General features: G+C 42.1%; 1 protein-coding gene across 2 annotated transcripts in view; it reads right to left on the reverse strand.

Annotated features, from left to right (window-relative positions):
- ENPP6 (ectonucleotide pyrophosphatase/phosphodiesterase 6) overlaps nt 1-12,517 on the reverse strand; it is a 94,065-nt gene that overhangs the window by 43,878 nt on the left and 37,670 nt on the right. For both annotated transcript variants that reach the window (XM_039882632.1, XM_039882633.1), the window contains exon 2: nt 12,058-12,237. In XM_039882632.1, the coding sequence (XP_039738566.1) occupies nt 12,058-12,237 (180 nt within the window). The remainder of the gene's footprint in view (nt 1-12,057; nt 12,238-12,517) is intronic.

Genomic DNA, 12,517 nt, shown 5'->3' on the forward strand with positions numbered 1-12,517 from the left:
CATAACTTCCCAGACAGTGCAAAGATATTTGAACACTTTAACTCTGAATTTTACATTTCCCCCAACTTCTGTGCTTATGTTATCATGTATTTTAATGCTGTATACATTTTTAATCCAAAAATGATTATTACTATTATTATTAATTATTTTTACCTGTAACTTACCCTTTCTGTTGCTCTTCATTCCTTCCTCTATCCCTATGTCACCATCTGTGATCATTTTCCTTCTGCCTGAAGAATGTAGTATTTCCTTTACTCTAAACCTGCTGGCAATAAATTCATTTTTTCTGTTTCTAGAAAAAAGTCATTTTTTGCTTTTATTTTGGACGGGTATTTTCACTAGATATAGAATTTTGGGTAAATCATTATTTTCTTTTTTCATTTTAAGGATGTTAGTCCATTGTCCTTCCAGATTCCAATATTTCTGTTGGAAAGTCAGCAGTCAGTCTTATTACTGCCCCTTTGAACAATTTTCTCTGCATGCTTTTATGATTTTCTCATTGTCTGTGGTGTTCAGCAGTTCTGAAATTCATGGTATTCTTTCCTAGGTTTCATAGCACGTCTTGATTTTATGATTTGATGTCTCTTGTCTGTTTTCGAAAGTTCTGAATCATTCTCTCTCAAATTTTACTTCTGTCTCATTCTCTCTACTCTTTCTGTGGCCTTTTCACTACATCTCATATGTCTCTTATACTCTTTTCTACATTTTTCACCTTTTTGCCTCTCTAAATTTAAGCTGGATAAGCCTTCTGCAGTTCTCGAATTTACTTTTTTTAAAAACAATTATTGTTTACTAGTGCAAGTATCCATTTTTTTCATTTAGTTCCTTTGTCATGGCTCTCTTAACCCATATCCCATTTGCCTCAAGAATATTCACCAGCGGTGTTTGCCGCTGCAGCATTTAACCCAAGATAACTCACAGATTACAGTCCTAACCTTATTCCCAAAGTTTGTCACAAACTATCTCATTTTTATTATTATTTTTGCATCGTTCTAGTGTATTGATAGTCTTTGGAAACAAATAACATCGTTCTATTTAAAGCGTTCTGTTTTTAGTAGTGGTATTTCCATTTATAAAATATGGTAATTCTTGATCACTGAAAATGTCAAATCCTAGAAAACATAACATTCCTATGCATGATGTTAACATTGTTCTCGAACAGGTGTTAGCCCAAGATTCTCTTGATGACTACAATTTATGTATGCATTTCTGTTACATTAAGATTAGAGACAAATTCTGTTTACAGATAACTCCAAGAACAGTTTTTATATTTTATTTTCACATTGAAAACCAGTCAGATTTGCCTCAGCCTCAAAAAGCGTGTTTATATAAAATTAAATTAACACTGGCTGTGAGCTGCACTTTTTTGTCTAAACGGAAAATGGGGTAAAGTCCATGCCTGATATCTGAATCACCTATGGGTTTGAGCCTGTGTCGGCTGCTTTTTCACTCTTGATTTTTCAGTCAAGTCTTGTTTTCCTATATTCTGGTTATTTTTTATAATTGAATGCTGCATATTGAGTATGTAAAATTATCTATATCATTTGACACTGCGTATGTTCTCTTCTTCCAAGGAATATATGCTTTCGCTTCTGATGGGCACATAGGTTCCAGGCAGACCGTCTTGATCCAGAGTGGATTTAGTCAAAGATTAAGATTATTTGAAGCTCAACTTTGTCTTTATGAAAGCTTCAGTCCTCAAGAAGTCTTCGCTCCTTGTCTATTTCTCTCTCATTCTTATTCTAGAGCATTTCTTGCCCTTTATTGTTCAATCGAAAGCCTAGGATGCTTACTAGATCTATTCTCACTGTGAGATGTGAACTCCAATTTTTGTTATTTTTCCCTCCTGTGATTCTGTCAAAAGCTCAGTTTAGTCTTAGCCGCTCAACTGCTGCTTTTGACTGCAGGGAAGACATGGTACCAATTGCTAGATATACCTCTTTCTCTAGGTCTTGGTATGTCTCTGATTCATCACACATACACAGTTCATCAAATTTTCTTGTCGTTGTGGAGAAAAGAGTTGTTTCAAAACAACTAAGCCATTAGTGTACCAAGTGGAACCTCAAATTTCAATAAATAATCATCAAACATAAAAAAGTTACATTTCACTAGAAATACATCTCCTAATGAAAGGAATAGGAATGCCTTTTGAAAATTAATTCATATGTCCATGGGTGAATATGATTGAACTCTAGAATGAGACACATTCAGAATCCATTCTATTCTTATATGTTAAATGTGAGTGTTAAGAAAGTTGTTCACATAAATAAGTAGATGGAAATAGAAGTGGCTTATTGTACCAATGTCATTTGATTCTTTGAAGTGCTTCTTTGAATGCCAACATTCACATAATGATCTATTATCATAAATTTTTAAATAATGTTTTAGCTGACAACTCAATTAAGTTTTTCTTAAATAATTTAAAAGCAAAGATTAGACAATATTTGAATTTTTAAAAGTTATTTTTATCACTAGGTGCATTCACTTTCTCAACACCTACACCAATATTTTGAACTGTCCTTTTGTTTGGTGCCTGGAGGTTTTCATGAACTGGGGTGATGCACCTCAGTAAGGTTCTCGATGGTGATGGGTATTTCTTTCTTATGCAAAGTAGGAAAAGGGTATGTTTTTAGTCAGGACAATTTTTACAATACATATCCTAGTATCTATTCCCTTAAAACCAATTTTCTCTTGGTGACCCTTGGGAGGCCAGTTTGAAGCCCCCTGAAATAGAAAACTAAGCAGCAGTAGCTCCACTTTATGGAAACAGTAATATTCAGAAAGCAGCTGGACCTAAAGTTGTGTGGTGAGTTGAAACTAAATGTGACTGACAGTGGTAGGGTTTATTCTCCCTAGGGTTGTCCACAGCTGAAGTTCTGTAAGCGGATCAGAGAGAAGAACCTTCATAGCAGAGCAAATGGGGCATTGTCATTTACTATCTATTCAGATAGTCAGATAGCCAGAGGTTGGGGTGAGAAGATTGTACCTCATCCAATCAGATATGCTCTGAATGTGAGTCCTGCAGACATGGTTACTTTGAATAGAAGCTTAAACCCCAGTGTGTCCCCAAGAAAGGATTAGACTAGTACCTACGTAGACAGAAACTGAGGAAGTGCAACCCTTCTGCTCTCTCTGTCTTAAATGGTCTCTCCTTGATGAAGTCTCAAAAGGCAAAAACAGTCACCTTACCGCTAATCTTATAACCCAGAAAGAATAAATGACTGACAAGGTAAACAGCCAGCAAGAAATGACAGCCACAATGCAATGGAACTTGGAAGTAGTAAAATTGGTCATTTTTGAGGGAGCAAGGCTAATTTTCCTAGGTGAATTAGTGTGGGTGCTTTGTTTTGTTTTCTTTAGTCTTTATCTGGTGGAAATCGGCAGACTGCAGCAGGGTGTTGTGTGGATCCCACGAGACAGTTCCCTACTCAAAAGTCTGTGGGCTCCTTTCTGGATATGCCACAGGTACAGTCTGTGGATGTGGGCACATTGCTCAACCTCTGGTCTGCTGCCTCCAGGCTTCCGAGGGAGCATGGAATCTGATTAACTGAGGTCATTTCAGGTCACTCCAACATGCCTGAGGAAAGCAGAGGTGTCTGAACCTCTGCACAGGCATCTGTGAGGAAACAAAGGCAAAGGTCTGGATCTCGCAGTTTCAAAGATCAAACAGAAACTTTGGAGTAAGATTCTGGATTCACGACCACTTTGAGGGCATGTTTTGGCTTTACTCCATCTTGTTTCCTCACTGTTCCCAAGGAAATTTGAAGGGAATTGCCTTTAATTAGGGTTCATTTTTCAGGACCTCATCTTATCTCTGTCTAGAGTTCACCCTCCTGATAGATATTCCCATCTCAGGCTGGGCGAGTATCCTCTTCTATAACCTAATAAATGTATCCTGAGTAGAAAATACAGACTTAGAAGGAACTCAAGAACACCCGAAGAGGGCCACCACTAAGCCCAGGCACCTTTGTGTGAAGAAAAATGGGGAGGGGGGTGGGGGGGGACATTTCTTTTTCAAAACATTTAACTTCCACCATCAGAAAATTATCTTACTATACATATTTTGTCACAACACTTAACTGTCGTAGGCCAAAATATGGTTGAAATAAATATGCAAACCTACGATGTCTACAACGTGAGCAATAGCCACGGATGTGACGTCCTGGCACAACTCACAGCTTTCACGGCCCTTCACGACAGCCTTACATCCAACACCTTTATTTTCCAGCTGAGAAAACAAAGGCCTCAATGGGAGGAATGATTGTCCCAAGGTCTCCCTGTCGGCCAGTAACCGGCACTCTCCCGCACGTCCCCACTACGCACACTACTATCCTGTATGACTCTTCCTTCCTGGCAGCTCTCTCCAAGGACCACCAACTTGAGTCCATAAAAATCACATTTCTCCAACTTCCTGGAGCACAGATCTCACCTTCCAAGTGCAGCTCCACTTGCCAACTTTGACACATCTTGTAACAATAACCCCTGTGAGCTGCATTTTATGTGATATGAGGCAGGTGTACCATTGAATATATGTCTCAAGAGAGCTTATTAAAACAGCTAAGCCAATTAACTCACTTAGAAACATATAACCTTTTCCAGCAAAATGCATCTGAGGCACAGGAGCTTGTGGGAACAAGTCCTTGGGGAAAGTGGGGTCTTTGATCTCAGAGACCTTTCCCCAGGGTTGGCTGGCCCACAGGGCTGGGAGACCTCTGGCAACACCTCTGTTCTGATGTAGAGAGAGGGCGGTGAGCTGGCCTGAGCTCAAGACTCCACTGAAGACTGGCCTTGTGTGCAGGGGAGAGAGCAAGCCCGGGAGACAAGTGAGATGAGAAGCAACTCATCCATTAGAGTGGATTCCAAAAACTCAACTGCAAACGACTCACTGGGCATCAGAAGTGACTAACAGGAAACAAGGGTGAGAAGGACTACATGGCCAACCCCGGCTGCATCTCCACTTTAGGAAGGCGGTGGTGACACTACAGCAAGACATAGTGAAGCCAAGGGTGGGGTTTTAATCTCTGTATCTGCTAGTTAGCTTTAGAAGGAGAAAAATCTCTGGCCCAGAGTCAGAGCCTGCCCTCTTCTCAGGTGAGTCCAGGTGAAGAATGAATGACCGCTATTGGAATTACACCCCTGGAGGCCCCCTTATATACGCTATCAGAGCTGAAGCACAAGCTTCAAAATCATCTAAATCTTGCAAACAATTACGTGACTGCAGTGACATCATGCTACCCCCACAGGAAGCCATCTTGACCTCTGCACCACATAATATTCCCGACCAAAGCCTTCTTCTCTGAGCAGGCGGCTCCCTGGTATTTGGATCACAACAGACTGGGCCAACTCAGGATGCTAGAAACTGAAAAGCCCTTTACTGCAGAGCTCAGCCCTAAAGTCATTTGCTAGACCTACCCAGGGACTGTGATCTCCAAGTCTTACAAACGTCCCTTTCCCCCATGTGTCTAGGGGGACCTTGGTCTCTCTGACCTGTGAGGTGGTTCTGAGCCACTCCCAGGAACATGTGGGCCCTGCAAAGCGACTTCGCTGAAATCCCTGGGCAACAGCCAGGGGCCAGTCCAGTGGCCATGCTGCCCCGTTAAGCTCTCCCTCTGCAAGTGATCATGGGTATGGCTGACCCTGTCCATGGCTTCTATCCCCCACCCCTGAGACACCAAAAAGCCAGCCTCTGTCCTCCTTCCCTTCTCCAGTGGCCCAGCGGCCAGCGCCTTCTCTCTACTGTTTTCCTGGGAACTCTGTTCTCCAGTTCCTTACTGGCCCTGGTGGTCTGTCCCAGAATCCTCCTGGCAACTTAAAAATAGGGCTTTTGTTTCACTCTGAGGTCGTTGCTGCAATTATATGTTTGAATTCTTCATGTGCATTCAAGAATTCTATATTTGGTTAAGAGTGACCTTGGTCAGAGCGCTCACCCTGTGTGACTCATGACAATGGGCACAAGCTGAAGTTCCTATTTTAGAATCTGGGAACTCGGGCTAGGTTGAACATATACTCTGATCAAATACTCTACATATCTTATCTCATTTCACATGCCCAGCAAGCCTAAGAGGTACACATGGTCATCCCTGCTGGACAAATAATGAAACTGGAGCACAGAGAAATTAAGTGACTGTGCCCACCAAGAAAGTGGCTGAATTGGTTTAGAAGCCACATTCTGGTTCTTTTCTTTACATTTCTCTCAGGTTCCCCCAAGCGATCCAGTGACGTGCTGGAAACACAGCAGGGAGAACAGGAGGGGCAGAGCTGTCTGCACACAGAGGGCTCTGGCGGGTGAAAGTGCACCTTTGCATCCTAACGCAGCGGAAATCCCTCTGACGCATGCTGGACCAGACAGCCAGCAGCCCATCACCCCAGCTGGGAAAGGCACGGCAGAGGCACCTGAGCCCATTTGTCCACTGACGGACTAGGAGGTATTCAGCAACAACCAAGACTGCGGCACAGGTCTAGAAGGAATGGATGCAAAGCCATGCTCAGCCATCAAAAGCCAAGTTTCCGGCATTCTCTCGTTCTCTACTAAGGATCGATTTAATACAAGAAGTACCAACTTTGGTCCCCTTTCTTTGCTTAGTCAGGACCCTCCCTCTACATCCCCCCCGGCCCCCTGCTATGCTCTGGGGAGTTCCTGGCAAACCTGGGAAGGCCAGTTGTGCAACAGCAGCACAAGACCCTCCCCGGCCTTGGCTCAATCTCTTAATCCCAAATCCAGTTCATCACCAAGTCATGGCAATTTTAATTTCTAAATATGTTCACAATCCATCTATTTCTTACGACTTCTATTACCCTAGGCCAAGCTGTTCTCCCTTCTTTACTAGGTCCACTCAGTAACTTCCTGACCGGTCGGCCAACCCTTGTCCATGCACTATGGATGCCTACATTCCATTCCGCATGTTGAAGCTGGAGTAATCTTGGCAAAATGTAAGTATGATACTGTCACCCTCCATCTTAAAACCTTCCAATGACTTATTATTCCTCTTCGGATAAGGATAAATTCTTCAGCTTGAGCCATAGAGACTGGCCCGGCCTGGGTTTCTCTCCATCTCATCCACACCACATCTATCCTCCCCTCTCAGTTTCTTGAAATTTCCGTGTTTCCCCCATCTATTGCACAACACGAACACATATTGTCCCCTCATTCCTATCAACTCTTCCACTTCTATTCCTCCACCTTACCCACCCTCTCAGGTGTTAACTCATGTCACCCTCTCAGATGATATCACCCTATAAGATGTCACCTTATTAAATGATATCATAATGCAACATGCTTTTCATTATTATGCTTTTAACAAGTGTACTTTACATTTATTTGGGCTAGTGTCAGATTATCATCTGTCTCCTTGCCTGGATGGTAAATTCTCAGGGCTGGGAAGGGATGTGAGAAGAGCCTGTATTTGGTTTTGCTCATAGTTGTCTCCTGAGAGCCTATTCCTGGGCCTTGAGTCATACCCTTTTAGATGTTTTATGAAAAAACAGATTTGCCATAATTCATGAAGAATGGAAGTTCATCCCTGGATTTCTCTTTAAGGCTTTCTAATTACCAGAGTGGTTGCTGCTGAAACTGTGAGCTCTTTGGCCAAGACAACATCCTGTAGAAGGTGGTAGGACGTGGCTGGACAGCTGTGAAGACTTTCGAACGCTGGAGGGATTGCTTCCACAGGTGGTGGTCCAGAGAGGCCTCCTCAGTTTCTCTGCAGCAGAAGTGGTTGATGCCTAGAAATCCTGCAGAATGCTTTTGAAGATCGCTTCTTTGAGACAACTTCAAACTTGAAACATGAATTTGTAATCTTTTTCTTGCTGACACAGACAGACAATGGCAGCGATACAGATTTTACCAAAGTTACTACTGACAAAGGAAATGACTCAAGGTGAGTTCAGCCCAAAGAGTCTGAGAGAATTTTGACCCAAGTGTACTCTTGCCAGACATTAATTACAGAATCTTGGGGTTCATTTGATACTTTAGTGAGTTTTTAACACATATTTCCATCACATTAAAAAAATCAAATCAGTTAGATATTGTAGATATATATGTGTTGCCACGTCAAAGACCATTTGGCAGTCTTCATCACTGCAGTCTCTTATGAAAAAACAGATTTGCCATAATTGTGGCAAAATTGTGAGTGTATTATGTATGGGTGTGTTTTTTCTGGAAAGGAAATCCACAGGTTTGATTTACAAGTGTACGAACCAGCCAACTACATACTGACTAAGACCTCTTCCAGTTTTAAAGTTACATACATCTTAAACTCTAATACTAAATTGGTGATATTATTGGAAAATATAGTGAAAATCTGGATCCCTTTTATTTGCAATGTCAAATATTTGCCTGAAAAAAAGTTTCAGCGTTTATCCAGGTGTTTGAAATCACATACATAGAGTCAAAGAATTAGCCGTAATTTAACTTACACATTGTCATGATTGATGCTGGGCTCCTAATTTTCCCTTTGCCTGAGTGTATGCATCTAAGTTCAGCCCAGCTGAAAGTTGTCAGAGACCCACCACTCAGTAAAGGAGAAGATGTTATGAACGATCTACAATTCTTGATCAATAGCTAATATATGCCTCCTGACTTAGAAGTAATCACCTTAATTGTAACAACCAAAACTTGATAGGAGCTGAGTCAGATACCCACCATTAACCTTGTGCCCAGCCCACCTCTGGAAAGTGGAGGAGGGGAAGCCAGGTAGAAATGTGTCTTTTCCCACATAGGAGGTGTCTTATTTGCCTGAACATCTGTGCAGGACAGGAAGAGGCCAATAGAAGAGCCCAGACCCACACACAACATCATCCAAAGCCATGGTTGCTCCCAATCCTCCTGACTGCTTGGCGGTAGGGAGTTAAGACTAAGATGCATCATGAAAGATGTAGAACTTAGAATCTTCAAACACTTATTCTGAAGACTTTTAACCACAGCCTCCTAAAGGTTGCTATTTTTTGTTCCTTTTTTATATATCATGATAGCCATAAGAATAAAATTAAAAACTGCTACCACTGTGTGAAGTAGCACTGATTGTCTGAAGAAGGTATCCTTCTCTGCTTTGGGTTACTCTCAGTATGAAGTGAATATTGGAGCCTCTTCCTTTTCCCCCTCAATAAAGTTCCTTTGACCCCAAACCAGAGGGATAGGGTAAGGGATGAAATCGGTGAAGGACACACATTCAGCTCTTGTCCTTTGGAGAACACTACTAGGTACTAGTTATGCAGTTCCTGGTTTATTTTTGGACATTCCCCCGCAAAATACTCTATTTAGGGCCTGGGATAATTTCCTGAGACACATTTCTCCCTGCACAGCTCAATGACACCATTGGGTGGGGTAATAAAGGGTCTGTTTACAATATTAAATTTCTCAAAACTTGAGGTGTGGTATTTTGGACGCTTCACCACTGATCAATTTTTCAGTCTGCTGCTTTATCTACCTGACAGGAAGACTTGAACTCCTGCCATTTCTAAATTGCACTTCTAAATATTGACTTAATGGCGAGACTCAACGTGTCATAACACAGATCACTGGAGCAGTGAAGATTTTCCAGGCCTCATCGAGAGTCTGTACAATGTCCTGTGGGGAGTGGAGAAGGAAGAGGAGGATTTGAGAAGAAAAATAAAATCAAGTCATGTTTAGAAGAAATGCCACTGCACTTCACTTAATCTTGTTGAGACAAACGAACACTCGCTGGGCTATTAGCTGTGGCTGGAGGGGACTAAGGTGATGGGAGAAAAGAAAGCAGTGACCCTTAAACCCTTAGCTGTCAACCAATGAGAATGGGAGGTGCCGGAGCACTCTCGGCTGGGCCGGGCTTTATTTGTGTATCCGGTTTAGAAGGACTGGACAGTGTCTAAGAAACAAGAGACTTTTCATCCAATTCCTATCAAGACTTCGACACGGCCAGATCTTTGACTAATCTTCATTTAGGTCACTGAGGAAATTCTAGGAGGCTATCTTTTTAGCTTCTTTCTTCCTGATAGTTAACACTATAAGCTGATTTTAAGGCTTCATGTCGCATTAGCTGTTGAACTGTGAATCAAAGGAAGCGACTGGCCCTTTCTTGCCCTTGAGGAGCTGTTTTGAAGAAACAACACGATATTTTACATGCAAATTAGCTTTGAGATTTTTAAGACACTTGGTGATATATAAATTCAAGTTGTTTATTATAATTAAGGAGCCAGATTCTCCAGGATGAGATAAAGAATAATGCTCTGTAATTGCACTGCAGAGAAAAGTCTGAAATATGGCGACTGCCTCCCTTTACAGTCTCCCCGCATCTTTCCATGAGCATTGGCATCCATGGTTATGCGAAAGGCCATCAGCAGGAGATCGTATGTGGAGGAGGCATGTGGGGAGCTGGGGAAAGATTATGGGGAAGAACTTTAGAGCATGAAGAGCTCAAGCTCCAAGACATTGAAAGTTAAGTTAATCCGATATCATGGAAGGCGGCCCTATGGCATTGGGGCAATATTCATTTGATGGTCCTTAGATTTGTTTTCAGGTAGTTCCTGAGGCAGCGTATCCAATATGTTCCCACTCCTATGCCTATGCATGTGGGCCTTTGTATTTGCTGATAATGATTTCCGAGAATAACCTCAAAATGCAGCACATCGTTTGGCTTTAGACCTCATATCATCTGCCCGAACCATGAGCTTGGCTCCTCTAGCAAGTCTGATCATCTTGGCTGATACACTGTTTTGTTTCCTTGATCTCATGTCCAACTCCCTGCTAAAACTGAGTCTCCATTTAAGGCAACAGAGTTCTTTGCTTGAAAGTTTCTTATCATGTCAGCCGAGGTAGCTGCTACAGGCAGAATCCCAGGTGTCTTCTGAAGAAATTCTAGCACTCCCCCTGAAACTATATCTGCCAGCAGAGCTAGCCTGCGTCTGTCTGTTCTTCTGCCCAGTTTTAAATTAATGCAGCCTGCTTTGGCCTTTGCAGGTTCACCTACGGATGCCAGGCTCTGCTCTGTGGCAGCTTTCAGGGCACTCACCACAGCATGACTTTCCATGGTCTCCATCTGTCTGTGCTTTATGCGCCTCCAAGAGCTGGTGTAGACTTGAGTGCCCTGAGCAGCTCTCTACGTGACCTCCTCCAACCAGCATCCTTCAAACTCCTGCTGAAAGCCCACACCCTTAGTGTGGGCTATCAGTGATTCAGCCTTGGCTTACTCATCCTCCTTTCCACTCTCTCTCATCCCCGCCTGCCACGGTCCCCTACAACTCACCATGTTCTCACAATTCTCTCGGGCTACGGCTGCCCTCCCGCCCAGGCCAATGAGAACCTGTCAGCTGTTTCTTCCTATTTATCCCTTCGTTTCTTCTGGATCTCCCCTGATATCTTCTCCCCTGATGGCAATCACAAGTATCACATCACTAAGAATTAGGGGGAAAGTGTCTACAGCTATGTGCATGGGAAAATCGCTTACCTAAGAACGAATCCTACCAACAGGAAGACAATGGTAAGTTGATTATTTTGTTAGCACTGAATTTTCTTGCCCTTAATAAAAGACTTTCAACTGCTAAGATGAGAGTATCCTGAAGACTTCTCACGGCAGTCAGGGCAGTTGGCGTTATTACTTACATCATTGCAGTAAATGAAGTATTTACTTTCTCATTGATCTATGATGTACAGGAGGAATATTAATGCCAGAGGACTTAATTTAATGCACTACCAGAAAATTGTAAGTGCTTCGAATCTTCTTCTCAATATTGTGTAGGGGAGCTCACAATCTATAGAAATGGTATGCCAAATTCTTTTGTAAGGTAAATAAGGATCCTATAATTTATCTCTCCTGTATATCCAAAACTTTGCACGTGAATAAGTATGACATACTGCAGCAATATTGCTGAACCAAAGAAATCAGGAAATAATATTGTGTCTGGTCTGATGTCAGGAAGTTCAAAGCAAAATTTTTAATAACATGCCCATAAGAGATATTTCTTGAATAAAGATCCCATTTTCCAAATCCTGGCTTGGTCTTCAGATACATCTACATCCTTCGTCCTTAGAGACTCCATAGTGTTTAGAGATTTGGAAAGTTGGAGCGGCCTGGATATACTCACCTGGCCAGTAGTACATGTAGACCTTCCTTTTGGCCTTAATCAGAGTGATCCAAAGAGGTTCTGACCCATTCCACCAGAGAGGCATCAGGCTGTCTCTGTTGACGCCGATGTCAAATGACTTGTTGGTGCTGGGGTCCCACATGTAGTTCCCGATCATCTGATGGACCTCGCAATGTCTGCCTGCGTTAATAGAACACAGAGCTGTCAGTTTATTGTTTGGCTCTTTTTATATTTTATCTTTGTTTTACATTTATAAAAGCCGATCGTTCACATTTAGGAAGTACAGCAACACATAAAGATTTGCTTTTGATTTTTTTAAACATAGATATTTCTTCCTTCTTACATTGTACCGTAAACAAACAATTGAGTGAGAAGTCCAATAGTTGATTGAGAGAGAGGTCATTTTGTGTGCAGTTAATTTGCCAAGTCTGAAGCTATTTGCAGTTAAATTGAGAGCGCT

The sequence above is a fragment of the Pteropus medius genome, unplaced genomic scaffold (genome assembly GCF_902729225.1).
Source record: "Pteropus medius unplaced genomic scaffold, Ma_sr-lr_union100, whole genome shotgun sequence".
NCBI lineage: Eukaryota > Metazoa > Chordata > Mammalia > Chiroptera > Pteropodidae > Pteropus > Pteropus medius.